This window comes from Anabrus simplex, chromosome 1 (assembly GCF_040414725.1).
Source record: "Anabrus simplex isolate iqAnaSimp1 chromosome 1, ASM4041472v1, whole genome shotgun sequence".
NCBI classification, from domain to species: domain Eukaryota; kingdom Metazoa; phylum Arthropoda; class Insecta; order Orthoptera; family Tettigoniidae; genus Anabrus; species Anabrus simplex.
This window is the reverse complement of record NC_090265.1, coordinates 1,254,713,201-1,254,730,196: the sequence shown is the minus strand read 5'-3', so window position 1 is coordinate 1,254,730,196 and position 16,996 is coordinate 1,254,713,201. Positions and strand designations below refer to the sequence as shown.

General features: G+C 38.8%; 1 protein-coding gene across 3 annotated transcripts in view; it reads left to right on the top strand.

Annotated features, from left to right (window-relative positions):
- gish (casein kinase I gish) overlaps positions 1 to 16,996 on the top strand; it is a 645,075-nt gene that overhangs the window by 536,036 nt on the left and 92,043 nt on the right. For 2 of the 3 annotated variants that reach the window (XM_067137660.2, XM_068225467.1), the window contains exon 10: positions 8,975 to 9,070. In XM_067137660.2, the coding sequence (XP_066993761.1) occupies positions 8,975 to 9,070 (96 nt within the window). Of the gene's footprint in view, positions 1 to 8,974; positions 9,071 to 9,161; positions 10,099 to 16,996 lie in introns of those variants that run through there. The other variant, XM_067137661.2, reaches the window with a different exon arrangement.

Below are 16,996 nucleotides of genomic sequence, written 5' to 3'. Positions count from 1 at the left end.
TGCTTGCTGAACACAAGTCCTGGCCGTGACATGGCAATGCTTCGCGCTGAATTAAATTATGTTCCAGACCGCTGATGGTTCCTGGTACAATATAAAGAGTAAAGAACTGGAATACGAGATAAAGCTTTTTACAGGTATGTAAACGTAGTTTTATATGTGTAATTACTATTCATTTGCAACCTCCAACCTATTTTGCAATAACAAAAAAAGTTATATATTTTAAGAACTGGTGAATGTATGTGCAAAATTTCCACTTGAGTCAATGAAATAGATTTTTCTATAGTATTGAGCTCAACAGTCAATTGTTTCTAGAATGCAGATCGTTAATATCAAAATTTATAATCGCTGATTGAAGGAAGACCAGTGAATTGCTTACAATAATTTGGAGCAGTCCACAGTAACACACATGAAAGGCTGTTCTAACAAATGCAAGGAAAGGCCCGCACCACAATACAATCTCCACTTAGCGGCTTGCATATGATAAAGGAGCAATACCTTTACATAGGACACTGGCGCATCTACACAATGCAAAATGTCAGTGACAGTAGACACACTTACTGAACAAACCTGACTAAGCAGGTTGCCTACCTAGCCAATAATATCAAATACAATAATATAGAATCAACACACCAAAATAAATAACAATCTAACAAACACATAAATATCCAAGACAGATTAGTCACAAATTACTGAATAATATTAAACTACTTTCATCAAGCACCCCACACCCGCCACCTCACTCCCCGCCAATTGTCATGGGACAAAGCACCTAAATTACATGGTTCCACTAACCGCCAAAAATCAGTTCACGTCTTAACCGGCTTTTGTTTGCTACCTGCTGTATGGAGGGAAAAATTTGCATGGATGGAGTCATTCTGGTTTTTTTTTTTTTTTTTTTTTTTTAAATGCTACAAAATGTCTAAGAATAAAATATCTGCAGGGAATAGAGCTTCATGAAATGCATGGTCTTTATTGCACAGATAAGATTACCATAATGTGCCATTTTTGTAACTGTCGTGTGTAATGGGAAATCCAAAAACACTTGATGTCTGCAAAACATGTTACGGCGTTCATTTCTCGCAAAGAAGGCGAAATATCTTGTGTTCAGACATTGTTTACCACGTGTTTTAACATAAAAAGAAGACAAGTGAATATCTTTGAAAAATACATTTTTTAAAGCAAACATAGAAATTTCGAGCCTGGGAAACGAACATGTGAAATAGTTTATGTCTGAATTCATACAAGGTAAGATTGCATTTAATTTTGTTTACATTAATTCACTGTTTAATAAGAACATGAGATTTTCATAAAATTCACCAATTTCATTTTCAACTTGTGTAGATTAGATTACTGTGCATAGTCTACATAACCAGTGTAATGTTACCTGTTATCAGATATTTACTGAGCAATTTAATAGCTTTTGGAACTTTTTTTAATTTTTTTATTTTGGTGTAGGAGCTGAAGATATTCCCTGTGCCAAGGTTATCAGAGAAATAGTATATTCCAGCAATGATGAATGAAAGGGTGGAAGAAATTAAGAGCAAACCTTCAGGGTAGGAATTAGTGTTATATTGTGATAAAACCCAAACAAATACAAATAGTGTGTTTTCGTTGTCATTTTTAAGTCAATAAAGCTAACGAATGAAGGGGTCGATTATCTCTCGGTATAAGGAGATCCCCTATACCAAGTGCCAACAGTCTCTTTGAGAGTGGATGAGTGGGTAATTGTAAGGGCACTCTATTGTCCTGGGGTCAAGAAATTGTTCCCAAAGGCGGAGGAACCAGTTTGGTCAACGGCATTAGGATGCATTAAAGATCCTGAGAGATATTCCAATAAATCCACATGGCATGGCTGCAATGTCAAGATAGGAGGTGGCCGTGTGGATCGTCTACCTCCGTTTGGAGACGACTGCTTATGAAGAAGAAAGCCTTCAGCTTCTGGGGAATTAATTGCCTAAAACACACACACACACACACACACACACACACACACACACACACACACACACACACACACACACACACACACACACACACACACACACTCTCTCTCTCTCTCTCTCTCTCTCTCTCTCTCTCTCTTGAAACAGCAGATGCAGAGGGGGGTGGGGGGCTGTGTACATCTATTTTGGACACACTGAGAAATTGACACCCAGCATGGTGGCATTGTGGCCCTTGTGTCAGATTCAGCCCATTAGATGGTAAAATGTTTTGACATACTGGGAAATATTCTACTGATGATGATGTGATCATCCAGTGTTGGGCAATAAGATAAATTTAGTGCTGAATGTATTAGTTAAGTACTTGCAAAAATTTACAGCTTGTTGTGTCTGAAGTGAAATCTGTATTTTTTTAATACACTGAAATAAAAGCATCTCTTCAGCAAGTTTCTGGACAGTCAATACCCAGGACAGTATATACCACTATTTCCCATGCCTGTTCTCACAAGTTTGTCATCTCAATACATAACAGTGGTATATCTTGTAGAGCGCTTTTGGGATGTGGTGACATTTTTGAAGAGTGCAACATCCAGTGTGCAAAATTCCAGAGGTGATTTTTTTCTTCAGAATAATAAGGAAGATTAATTCATTTCTGCTGAATTTTTGTGTTATTTTTTAAGGAAAGTGGGTGGTGACATTGTTAACCTAATTAATTTTCTAGAAGACCAGTCCTGTCTTTGGAGGATTGCCTAACACAGAACTAACAATTAAGGCTGCTGTATCTGGATGTTATAGTGACAAAGTAAAGTAATTACTACCAAATTCTCACAGTGCTACTCCAAAACCTGAAATAAAAAATACAGATGACCAACACTACCGTACATCACACAGTTTGACAGAACTGACAACTTTAAGAAGTGGGGATCTTGCTAGTGAATTCTACAAAGCTGTGAGTGTGTTTGATTCTGCAGAAATTGTACAGATGACTGCTAATGGAAGTATTGTAAGAACTGTAAAACACCTACAATTCTGTTCTAATCCAAGTTATACTGCGGTAAAAAAAATGAAATGGCGTATGGCATTTAGTGCCGGGAGTGTCCGAGGTAATGTTCGGCTCGCCAAATGCAGGTCTTTTGATTTGACGCTCGTAGGCGACCTGCACGTCGTGATGATGAAATGATGGGGATGACACATACACCCAGCCCCGTGCCAGCGAAATTAACCAGTGATGGTTAAAATTCCCGACCCTGCTGGGAATCGAACCCGAGACCCCTGTGACCAAAGGCCAGCACACTAACCATTTAGCCATGTAGCCAGACTATACTGCAGTGATATTAGGGTACAGCGAACTGCAGGGGGTAAACATGCTTAGTTGTGACGAAGTAGTTAACCGTATTTCTGTGTTACAGGGAATTGCCATAAACTAAGCTGATCTCGCACAGTCTGTGCTAAAAGTGATACATATGCCATGTGCTAATGCAGATTATGAAGGTTTTTTCTGATGATACAGTGGTGTTTTGTCTCATAGACACAATTGCTTGTCCGCATAAAACATGTCCTTTTTTTTTTTTTTTTTTTTCGAGAGCTAGATTTTGAAAATACTGAAAAGTTAAATTGAAAATGGTTATTTTCCTGTTTTAAAATCTCACTTTCTGCACTTCCAACACAATGAAAAATTCCAATCTGTAGCAGAAGTGCACTCACAGTGAATGTGTAGTACACAAGAACCTCGTTTATCCGGTCCTCATTAATCCTGATCTCCGGTTTATCCAGATCAAAAATAATAAAAATTTATTTTTATTTGTACAGTATTTCCCCCAACTATAGTTAAGTACAGGAATTGGAAGTAATTCGGGCACGGTCTATCAAACGTGCCGTCCTGGCATTCGCCTGGAATTGAGAATGGAAAATCGTAGAAAACCATTCCCTGGCTGGCGGAGGTGGGATTCGAATCCACGCTGTTCTGAATACAATGCACTGCTAATTCACTATTGGTGAATTCGAAAATGAAACCGGCACTCCATCAGAAGAAACAATGGCTCATGGAGAGGCAGCAATGCAGCTGGACAAACTGATGGCCTATTTAGAATCCCAGACTGAAACCAAACTGGCAGAACTGACGTTAGTCAGATGTCTTCGTGATCGTACTGCGTGCAGACTCTATACAACACGAAAAATCTCATACATTATGTTAGTGCATAAAACAGAGTTGTAAATGTAAGAAAAATGTTCTTATATTTTTTGTACAATTGAAAAAAAGGTATTACTATACAACTTATATTAATAGATTATATAACATGTACCATCTTTGTTTCTTACTTTTTCCGGATTATCCAGATTTTTTTATAGTCCGGATCAGTTCCAGTCCCACTTTATCTGGATAAACGAGGTTCTTGTGTAATGCATTGAATGTGATACAGATGCATGAGTGGTATGATAGTAAATGGTGAAAGGTAAGGTTGTGAGGTTAATTACTGTGTTGATGGGGTGAATGTACCTCGTGTAAATCACTGCAAGTACCTAGGTGTTAATATAAGTAAAGACCTTTTTTGGGGTAATCAAGAAGATTGTAAATAAAGGTCACAGATCTGTTCAGATGGTTATGAGGGTATTTAGGGGTTCTAGTAAGGATAGAATGGAGAGAACATATAATTCACTAGTAAGACCACAGTTCGAGCATGGTTCCAGTGTATGGTACCCTCAGCAGGATTACTTGATTGAAGAACTGGAAAAAATCCAAGGATGAGCGGCGCAATTTGTTCTGGATGATTTCCTACAAAAGAGTAGTGTTACAGAATGATTCCAAACCTTGGGTTTGGATGAATTCAGAGTGAGGAAACCAACTGCTTGACTAAATGGGATTTAAAAGTAACTTATCTCATTTTGTTCCGTATTGAAGATACAATAAGTAAAATTCTTTCAAGAATAAAATTACTGTATTGTATTGAATAGGTGGACACAGTAATTTTATTCTTGAAAGAATTTTACTTAAATGGTATTTTCCAAGTTGTTATTGGAGGTATAGCACAGAATAACATTAGTAGATGAATAAGGTTGAGTTTCGTTTAAAGTAGGAAAGATCACAATATGAATTTGGAATTCAAGAGTACAAACTGGGGCAGATATTCATTTATTGGAAGAGAATTAGGGATTGGAATAATTTACCAAAGGAGATATTAGATTAATTTGCAACTTCTTTGAAATTATTTATGAAAAGTTTGGGTAAACAAAATCTGCTACTTGGGTGACTGCCATAAATGCAGATGATTGATTGATTGATTGATTGATTGATTGATTGATTGATTGATTGATTGATTGATTGATTGATTGATTGATTGACAAGCAAGATATTCCACTGCCCATATGTGGGTGTTGTGCATTTTAAATATTACTTGGCATGTGTCACAACTGCATGCTTGATCAATTAACCTCTGGCAGAAGGGCATTTGCAGTAGAAGCATAGTAATGTATTGAATGTGATACAAGTGCATGAGCTCTACTTGTTGTATTCTACAAACAGTATAGTCTTATACGACGAATGTAAATAATGTAGTGGCAATATTGAGAGAATGCAATATTTAATGAGCTAACAAGTACAATTGCATTACATTCCTTCATTGTAGTCGCCCACAAAGTTTATCTTTTGTCAAATGTTGGGAAGCCACTGGGGACCGTTGGCAAGGCGTTCTCTGTTGATGACAGCGACAGAGCACCCTACTGCGCGCAGTACAGATACCACGGCAGGAAATCGGCGGCTTCGGAGGGGTTCCTCGAACTTCAGAAACAGGTTGAACAGGTGATGTCCATTGTGCGTTGTCGTGCAACACGATAGGGCGATCGTCTAACAATAAACGTGGACGTTTACACCGCATAGCCGGATGCAGATGTCGCTCCAGAAACCTCTAATGGTAGTCACTGTTAACGGTTTGTTCCTCAGCAGGCATGCATAAGAATAATGCCCTTGTAGTCATACGCCACAATCGGCATAAGATTCACCCGACTGAGATCCTATCGAAATTTCTGTTGGATGTGCCAAACTTTGGTGACGCCATTAATTCAGTTGAAGCTTTACTTCAGGCTTGTAGGCTCGTGCTTATGTCTCGTCATTGGCGACAATACACTGCAGAAATGCGTCTCAGTTGCGGTATCTGTCCAGGTAGATGCCAGCCAGTACATACCGGTGCCATTTCTTCGATGAGTTGATGCGGAACCCCAATGAGACAGTATTTTCCTTATGTTAAGACATTTTTTCAATATGTGCCACATCGTTTGATGACTGAGACCAACCTCTAGGGATAATTCCCTGACAGTCCATCAATGGTCCACAGAAACGAGACCACTCACAATGTTAATCTGATCTAGAGGAATGGACAGCCAACCTGTGCGGTGCAAATCTGCAGTCTCATTCCAACCTGCACAAAACTCCTTGTCCCATTGTGCAGCCATCCTATACGGTAATGCATTCTTGCCACAGGCTTCATGTAATCCTCATTAACATTCTAATGCATTTTTGCCACGGGGAACCTCAAATTTAATCCATGAATGCGGATCACCTTTTGAAAACATTTTTTAGAGCAGTGAAATGTACACTCTTCACTTCAGTGCCACACAGCAACAACACTTCTTACTGGATGCCCGTCAAATGTCCACTACACATCGACAACGGCGCCACCTGACTGCTCCCATATCCTATTTGCGCATGCCCGATCTCCTTAGTGTGTCTGGATTATGTTGCCACTGCTTTATTTACAGCCCTCGTATAGCAGTGTTCGGTGCTATAGTACTGTGATGTGTATCTTCTTTCATCATTGTCAGAACGTCTTCTTCCATGTGTAAGATTGCACTTGGGTGTTCCAGTCCTATTATGTAACACAACCTGTATTGTGTGAATGTTGTGCTGCTGCAAATAAGTTGGCTGGATTCGATACCTTTCTGTTGGTAATTATTACCCATTGAAGTCACAGTGTGTGCCATGCATTTTCTTGTGTTTTATCACAAGCGTATAGTGTACCATGGTACTCGTGATTTGAATACAGTACCTACCATTTTTTTAATCCTGTCATTATGTTAATCTCACTGGAAGAGTAATATTCTGGCATGACTCCCCTGCACTGCCCTGTTCATGCCTACTCCGGAAGCTCCAGCGACCTGTTTCATCTTTCAGAAAGTGCTGTAGAGTGGCTGAAACACTTGGACCTGGACTTATAAATTTGTAGTTATAATCACCATACAATTAAATAAATAATCCCTAAATGTTTTATTGATCAAAAACATTCAGACAACTTACTGTAATGCTGTAATAAAACCACTACTATCAGTGACTACTATCTTGATTTTTTATTCATTATCTTTTGTAACTAATGCACACACAATCCACAATTAATCCATCGTACAGTATCGATTCACAACTGACTTCACTTGCTTCACTTCACTCGCATCACTAACTCCTTGAACTGTGCCAACACTTATATATATATATATATATATATGTATGGTTAAGTTTCCTTATAATTCTAGATTTGTCACAATATCCTATTAGCACATGGTATCCAGAACGTTCTAGAATGAATACAGAGATGTCCTTGTAAGTCAGTTTTCCAGAGTTCTCTTCAATCAGGACAAGCACCCCTTGAAGTTCCTTGAACATACTTGAAACATAAGTGAAAAATTGTTTATTAGTTATGCACATAATCTAACCCACGTAGAGCTGATGAAAGATCCGGCTTGAAGGCAATGGAGGGAAGATCTTTGCTACCTTAGAGCAGCAGTGCCCTGTAAACCTTACCTCTACTCTCCACATGGGGATAAACATGCTACTTGAAGCACACTGTTGACAAACTGCTTCCTATGAGAAGTCTTCAGTTTTCAATAACATTGATTTTCAGGTGAACTACTTGTTGGATCCAGAAACTACACATGCCTCATTTCTTCTTAATGCTGTACAATATAATGTAAATACAAAAGCCTGTAGGAAGCTACATGAACGTGCTGGACATGTTCAGATATTGTAACTAAAACTATGCAACTTTTAATGTGGTGTTTTTTTTTTACCTTATGCCAACCTCGAGAATCTGTATGCATTTCAGGCTCCCTAGTTTACCCTCACACCCTGTGTAACCTTTCAAACTTCAGTTTCAGTAATGGACACCAGACATTATAATGCGAGATTTAGTTTGGTGCCCTGTAGCTAGTTGTAAGACTACAGGTTATATCCTCCTCTAATAAAAACTTTCACGAGAAACAAGAATACTCAATTTATACATATCATTTTTGACACTAATATTTGCCGGCGTTGTTGAGAAAGTCTGTTATCCAATTTAATTTAGTGCATTACATTGTGGTAAATATTCATGCAGTTAGACAACTTTCACTTCTGGTATAATGGTAAATGAATTACCTTGCTAGCACAGTAACACTGTGTCTATTAACAACATTATTGTCAGAAAAGTATATCTGTATGTTGTAGGCATATGGTGCATGGGACTTGAAATGTTTATTGACAGCTTGGTTGCTTTGAGACATTTGTCTTTGTGAGTGACCTTTTAGGTTTTGTAAATGCTCAGATTTGAAAGTGTAATATACTGTTATATTTTTTAGTATCATTCTTCACATTTCCAAAATATGTAATTCTCTGGTTGTATGTTTGAAATGAAATTAAATAAGATATTGTGAAGGTTTATGGTCAGTTATCTGTGAGTGGTGTGGTGGCATATTTTAGATTTAAAGTATCCATGCATGAAAAGAAACCCATTTTCTGTTAAGATTTACTTGTCATTGTGGCCATTGTTTGTATAACAGATGTCTAAGCTGCACATAACATTTCATATTCATAAATAAATTGGACTTACTTGCTGAAAAGGTCTGTATATTGTGCATGAATTTTAATACAAGAGTAAATTTTCTTTTTTAATGCACATCCTTGCTTTGGCAAGTTGCTCTTCCTCCCCATTTTTTATCCAGCTTGGTTTATCGTCTTTGTTTGACATTTTTTAAATTATTATTTGGATTTGCAAGTCTATGATGATTTCTTTCAGGGTGGAAAAGGTGTCCCTGCGTGGCCTGATGTACCTAAACAACAAGGCAATGCGTTGGGAAACCTAACTCCTGCTGATCGTCATGGCTCCGTTCAGGTGAGGATTGATTCACATTTCAATAATCTACAGTAGTATGAGACATTAATTGTAAGCAATGCAGACTTGATACTGTACTCTTTGTTTACAGGTTGACTGCTTGAGATGCATCCTAATCTGACCCTCTCCCCATCTCCTTTATGTATGTAGCCCATGAATGATTGGTTGAATGTCTTCCTGCTCTTGCTGAACATTGTGATTACATGCCATTAGCAATTTCTACGGGTGCATTAAAGTTGGATGTGTGGCTTGTCAACACTCCAGCCCTGTTGGCCAAGTATCTGTTTAATAATTAAGTACCTGCATTTAAAAATCATTATCAGTGTGGAAGCTAAGAGATTCCCTCATCTGTGCTCTTGTTACAATGTTGACGTGTATAACTTGAAAATACTGATAACCTTCTTGGTATCAGATTCCTCATAGGTGATACATAGTAGTACATCACATGTTCAAGATTCAAGCAAATTCTCAACATCTACACAAAAAGAATGTTTTTTAAATGATTAATTATTGCATATTGAATCAGAGAACAATCCTCAAATTGCTGCATGTGAAAATAGTACTTCAGAATCACAAAGTGTTTCTCATATCTAGTCAACACAGTTTATGTTGTAACATCTGAAGCAGTATTGCGGTATGGGAGTGAAGGTTGCTATAAATTTTCCTCACCAGTTAATGATAGAATAAGGTCCAGGACTTGCAAAATAAGCCAAATATGCAAGCATAAAGAAAAAGACTAAAAAGAGGAATTTTTTTAAAAATATTTTAGATTAGGCCTGTAACAGACTAGAATGATAGGAGTGAATTTTAGATTATCTTTCAAGTAAAATGACTTTTGTAATTATTTTCAGACACCTTTCACATACTTCATATTACCATTTTCATGAAATGAGTTGTCAGCTTCATTAACTAAAAATGAAATATCCAAATGTTTTAATAGTACTTAAAAAGTGTAGAGTTTAAAATAATAAGAAGAATGAGCTAATCAAGTGCAGTAGAATTAGCATATGAAGAATTACTGAACTCTGTGGCATGATAATGATGTAACTTGGTATGTATAATTAAAACCTCTGTAGAGGTTGTGATGTAGAAAAAGATGTTGTATAGAATGATTTCTCTCTACAATTTTTTTTTCTTAAGAAATGAGCCATTCCTGCTAGAAGAACATCATTGACAGAACAAAATAATTTGTGTATGTGGTCCTAAAGCAAATGCAACAAGTAAAATCACTCCTTGGCGTCCATAGGTCTAAGCAACAAGAAATAATGTGTGTCATATTATGATTGACAGCCAAAAGAAATTGTGCTAATGTTCATTCTTAATAATCTTACTGACTAGACCAGAAGGAAATTTGAAACATTTTTAATAGGTTCTGATATGCCTATTATTATTAATATGGCTGCTCTTATAATTGTTTATATATTAGTTTCTCTTTAACGTTACTGAAAAGTAACATGTTGGGGAACAACTACTAAACATGTCATAGTGCTGAATATCATCAAAACTAGTGAAGTTTGTGACTAATTTATTCAAGAAAATTCCCCTGTGGGTGGAGAACGCAGGCGAAGAATGCACCCACAGTATCCCCTGCCTGTCGTAAGAAGCGACTAATAAGAGCGACCAAGGGATGATCAAATTAGAACCATGAGACTACTTGTAATTAGTACCATCACGCAGGCAACACCCTAGGTCGCCTTTACTTGCGAGTAGTACCACTATGTTAGGTACACAATCGGTTTGTCATTAGTAGCGACAGTTTGTGAATCAGAGTGGGTGTAACAGTACCTGTGATTATTAGCACTATATGAGCAGATATTCATACTGCGTTACCTGTGATTAGTACCCACTTTGTGAAGAATACCACGGGATAGTACAAATCCCTGTGATTAGTACACCCATGTGAGGAACACCATAGGTTTGTGTTGCCTATAAATGGCGCTGCAATGTGAGAAATGCCATAGGTCTGTGTTACAGGTGCGTATTACATTACCTGTGAGTAGTACCATAATGTGTGGAATACTGCAAGTCTACGCTACTTTTTACTAATATTGCAACATAACAAACAAATACCATGGTTCTACTTTCCTAGCAATAAGGACCATTATGAAGGGCCAATAACTTGGATTTTGGACCACTTTAGACAACAAGTATCATCGATTCAGGATTGTGCTTTATAAGCAGTCCCTTTGTCAGTAGTACTCTTGTTTTATGCTAGTTTCTGGGAGTGTAGGGCATTGCGTATCAGATCTACTGATTGTTTTAAATTCATATCCATCCTTTCTTCGTCATCACGTTTTGAATTATGGTCACTGGATGATTTTGTACTTTTGAATTTTCATTATATTTAATCTCATTTCGTACCATTAGGGACCGATGACCTAGATGTTAGGTCCCTTTAAACAACAATCATCATCATCATCTATTCAAGAAGATGAGGTGGATTTCAATATCATCAACCACTAGGTTTATAAAGAATACAGTATGTTGACGTTTGTTTCTGTTTCTTCTTGCTTTAATCAGTACGTGTATCTTATGATCTTCTGGTTGATCAGAACATTCCAACTATGTTATCATTGCCAGTCATCAATATGATCCTTGTTTATTTAATTTATTCATCACTTCATGATAATTTTTAAGAGACTTGCAACCCATATTGCCTAATCACTTCAAAAATATTTCTTCTCGGGCAGTTTCTGATCTGGTCAAGTGTACCACATTATGAATAATGTACTAGAACTCATCATCATCATCATCATCATCATCATCATCATCTGGGTATCCTTCCAGCAGGCCGGGTAGGACTTTTGTGGACAATATGCCTCCATCGGTTCCGTCATTATAGAGTTCCTCTCCTTTCACATCCTGCATTGTTGTTCCTTTCTCGATAAGGTCTGCATTTATTTGGTCCAGCCACCTTCTTCTGGGACGTCCAACAGGTCTCCTTCCAGGTACTGCCATTTCCAAGTATTGTCTGTGGATTCTAGTCTCTTCCGTCCTTTGCACATGCTCAAACCATTTTAACCGTGCAATGCGTAGTCTTTCTTCCATCGTACAGGTCACTTGTATGTCATTCCTAATGCACTCATTCCTAATTCCGTCTCCTTTTGTTTTTTGCATTGCAGGTCGTAAAAATTTCATTTCACATGCTTGCAGTTTGCTGATGTCTCTTTTCAATAACACACAGGTCTCCAACCCATATGGCATGATTGGCAGGAGGTAAGATTTGAACATTGTTTGGCTTTTATGGAAACTGCTTTGTCCCACACTAGATTTTGTACCTGATAGAAGAACGTGGAACCTTTTGTCACTCTGTTCTGGATTTCCAATTTAGCACTCCCCTGGCTCGATACAATACTTCCAAGATAGCTGCAGTTTTCTACACATTCAGTTCTCTCTCCATGAAGTTTGAGGTCACATTCGCTAGGTGTTCTACTCAATTTCATTACTAGTGTTTTCTTCTCACTCACAGTTAACTTACAACCTGTGTCTGAAAAGTTTGGTGAATGATCTCGTGGAATAAAGACAACGTAAGTTACACACAAAACTCCTTGACTGGCCTTCAAAGTAATCTCCGTTAGCTACAACACACTTTTGACATCGACTGTAAAGCTGCTGGAAGCTGGCAGCAAACGCTTCTTTTGGAATTTCCCGGGGAACCCTTGTCACGCGTTGTTGGATACCTGCTACACTGTCGAACTGGTGGCCTTTCAGGGCTAATTTAAGACGGGGGAACAAAAAAAATCTGCCGGTGCCAAATCAGGAAAATACAGAGGGTGTAGAAGAACAGTAACCTGGCGTTCAGCGAGAAACTGGGTCATGCGGATCGCGGTGTGCGGACGGGCATTGTTGTGGAGGAGCTTCCACTATCCACTCCGGTACAGTTCAGGCGGAACCCGTTTGATGTGTTGCAGTAGCCGTTTCAAAACTCCCTTGTAGAATTCCCCGTTGACAGGTGTACCCTGGGGTACAAATTCATGATGAATGACACCATTGCTGTCGAAAAAGGCGATCAGCATTGTCTTAATCTTGGACTTTGTGCCCCGACTTTTCTTGGGAGGCAGAGAAGACTCTGAACACCACGCCATTGACTGTCTCTTGGTGTCCGGATCATACTGGTAGCACCACAACTCATCTCCTGTAATGACGGTTTTCAACACCTCCGGATTTTGGTCTCAAACGTCAATGAAATCTCCCGACGTTCCCATCCAAGTTTGCTTCTGCTCGTCTGTAATGTTGTGCGGTATAAACCGGGCACAAATCTTCCGCTTTTTCAAATTTTCGTGAACAATGGTTCTTACACTGTCATTGCTTACACCCACTTCATCTGCTATCATTCCCAAGCATCTGTCGCACTCGTTCGATGTTGTCTGGAAATGTGGTTGTGGTTGGTCGACCCGAACGCGCCTCGTTCTCAACACCTTCCTTTCCATCTCAAAAGCGTTTAAACCAGTCAGAAATGCACTTTTTACTCACTGCTTGAGCGTGGTAAACTTGCACTAACATTGCGTGTGTTACCATTGCCGTTTTGCCTAAGTGGAAGCAAAATTTCATGTTAAACGCGTTGCTCCGTTTTGCACTCCATTGTGCAATGACACGAGTCCTCACACTGACTCCGTGCGATGTGTTGCAGCGTTCAACGTCATTTAATTGTGTTCAGTTGACCGATAGGGGGCACTGGGTGTCATGTCTCGCAATGCGAATGCGCGAGCGCATCATCCGAACTAGCACGGTGTACAACCTAGGTGACCATTCACATAACTTTTCAGACACAGGTTGTATATTCCTTAAATTTGTTGACCCAGCAATCTAATTTCCTTTGGACTTCTTGCTCTTTTTCTCCCCAAATGGCAACATCATCTGCAAACACTAATGCATTCAAATCTCCAGGTTCAGCAGCTTTAATTTCTTTAATGATTACATCCATGAGTGCAAGGAAAAGTGTACTCCTACCTTTGCTTGGAACCATTCAGATCTACCATTCACTATTTGTACACTACTTTCACAGTTTTCATATAGCAACTGGATCTTACGAATTAGAGAACTTCGAGCCCCTAATTCATGCAGAAAAATAGTTGCTCCTTGGAACACTGTCATAGGCTTTTTCTATATCTAGGAACACTATTGTCAGATCTTTCCCTTTTTACCCAGTACTTTTACATTAGTTGTCCAAAGGCAAAAATTAGGTCTATTGTTCACTTTTCTATACCTGCCACTTTGATTATATCTGCAGATTATCCATCTACTCGTGATTTTCCTCCTTTCATAAGCTTCAGGGCATTTTCTGTTCACGACCACGTAATTGGTCTTTCTTCTCCATGTTTGATAGGTTCATTGTTTTTGTGCTTCTCTCCTTCATTGCCATTTAACAACTTGTCAAAATAGTTTCCTATTTCTTCTCTGATGTTTTCTATATTTCGGATTAGGATTCCATCCTCTGTTTCAATTGCTTTAATATCCTCTTTGTCTGATCTCCCACTCTTCAATATTCCATACAACATCTTTTGATTCCCTTTTGAGTCCTCCTCTAGTTTTTGTGTGAACATCTCCCAACTCTTATTACATAATCAATGACTGTTTTAGTTCTTCCATCCCAGCTGTATCTGATTATTTTATGGCTGTCTTGTTTCTTGAAGAAGGTGTTTTTTATTATCATGTTATATCTGGCTCGGAAATCTAGGACATTCTCACTTTCAGCATTCCTTCCCCCATATCCAAAGGGCCCCATTACCTCTTCATAGCCTGTTCGGTCTACTCCAACTTGGGCATTTAGATCCCCTATTATCATATTATTATCCTCTTGTACATGGTCCTCCAAATTCTCAAGGAACTCTTGCTCTTCGTCATCATTACATCCCGTCTGCGAAGCATATACTTGGATTATTGTGAGATTGTTATGGCCAAGTTTTACTCTGGCTTTGATCATTCTTTCATTTATATATGTAATATCTGTTATGGCTTCAATATCTTTATGTAGCGCAAATCCAACTCCATTCTTTGTTTCCTTCTTGTTACTATGCCAGTATAGCTTGTAATCTTCCCTCAGTTTCTTTGATTTCATCCCCTTCCATTTTGTCTCACTCATTCTTAATATATCAATTTTCCTCCTTTCAGGTCGACTATCTCTTCACACTTCATGGTCAGTGTAATTATATTCAGGGTTCCTACTCTGTTTGGTTTCTTGGTAAGGTCCATTCTGGTTGTTATGTTTTTGATCGGTATTTCTTCTTGCATTTTCAGGATAAGCATCAGCCTTCTTAGGCTCATCATTAGTTCCTGAAGTGCCAGAAGTGGAGTCTTTTTCTGGTATGTTCGATCTGAGACTTGTTCTACATTGAGAGCTATCAAACAATTACTTCTTTACTGGCTCTCTGGCCCTAACATAAAGAAGGATTTTCTTTTGGGATTTACTCCCTTAGCCTTTGAGGATCCCTCCTCATCCCACAAGGCAGTGGGTTCCATCTGTACTGCCCCAGAGGATGGGTTGCCTCTTCTGCCAGCTCTGTCGTACCGAATCATCATCTCCGCCTTCACTGCTGTTGAGGTCTTCACCCGTAACCCTGGGCACGGGTTCCATGATATACCCCTCGGGACTGGGTCCCTATCTGAACTTAGCCATCCTATCACTCCGGCCTACTGGAGTGTAGGATGCCCACCCCCACGACGTGGACGCGCCAGGCAAGAATTAAAGTGGAGGACAGGGAAGGTAGCCCTGTCTCCCTTGAGTCGGGTTAATGGTTGTATATGATGCTACAACCAAAGGCTACTAGAACTTTTTTCAATCATATTTGGAGTACAAATCACATGAAATTACATGCCTTGGTTAATTCCCGTGCTCAGGTAGGTTTACTTAAATTTGTCCTTGGACTAAAGTAAATGTGTCTCATATCAAAGTGGTGCAGTTCTTTTCAGGCTCATGCTCAATGGGTGTGTGCTGCATGTACCTTTCTAACCACATACCAGGCCTCTTGCTATTTCTAAATTTGTGGCAGTGCTGGGAATCTAACCCGGGTGACAGAGGTTGGCAGTTAATAGTAATAACTGTTGTGCTACAGAAGCAGGCTATCCTTGGACTAATAAGAGATGAAACCTATAGAAATTATAGTAAAGCTTTAGCTTCACACACACAACTTTGCAGTTGCTATCCATGTGCTGCTCCTATAACAGGGGGAAAAAGTGAAAAATTCTTTCTTTTGAGATTAAGCTGGGCTCACAAATTTCACTTTAAGGTCATAATGCTGTTACAAACAACATTTTAAATGCACTGGAGTCATGATAGCCTAATGACATCACCACTGGCACCTCACCAAGGCCATAGTTCAAATCCCCATCAGCAGATGTAGGATTTTTGGAACAAAATGTTGCATCTCTATAGTTCAGATTCCTCCAAAACCTGGAGGTCCTGTGATTACGATCAATTATAAACTCTTATAAAACTGCAAACTTGTTTGCTGTTTTCAAAAAATGATTCTGTAATGTCTTCCTCATGGAGAATACAGGAAGGTTATCAAAAGCAACAAGGTGTTGATCCTTTAGTTCAAGGGTCATTAATATCTGTTAGTATTTACTGTACATCATGATACCTGTTGGCTGCACTGTTTCAAAAGTTCTGAAATTTAGCCAGCTATTGAAAACGCAAAAATATTTTCGTCACTTTGGCACAGTGTATACCTGATGTTGAGCCCTCTTTCCTTGGGACTTCTTTGAAGTTCTCATACCAGGACTGCTTGAATAAGCATCACGTCTGTTGTATAAAGTAAGGAAGTTACAAAGAAAACACTGAATGAGTTGGTTGCAGAGTATGGGCTATGTACCTGTAAGCTTGCATTCAGGGGGATGATATGTTTGAACCCCTCCATCAGCAAACCTGAAGATGGTTTTTCGTACGTAATATTTGCACTAGGCAAATACTGGGGCTGTAGCTTCATT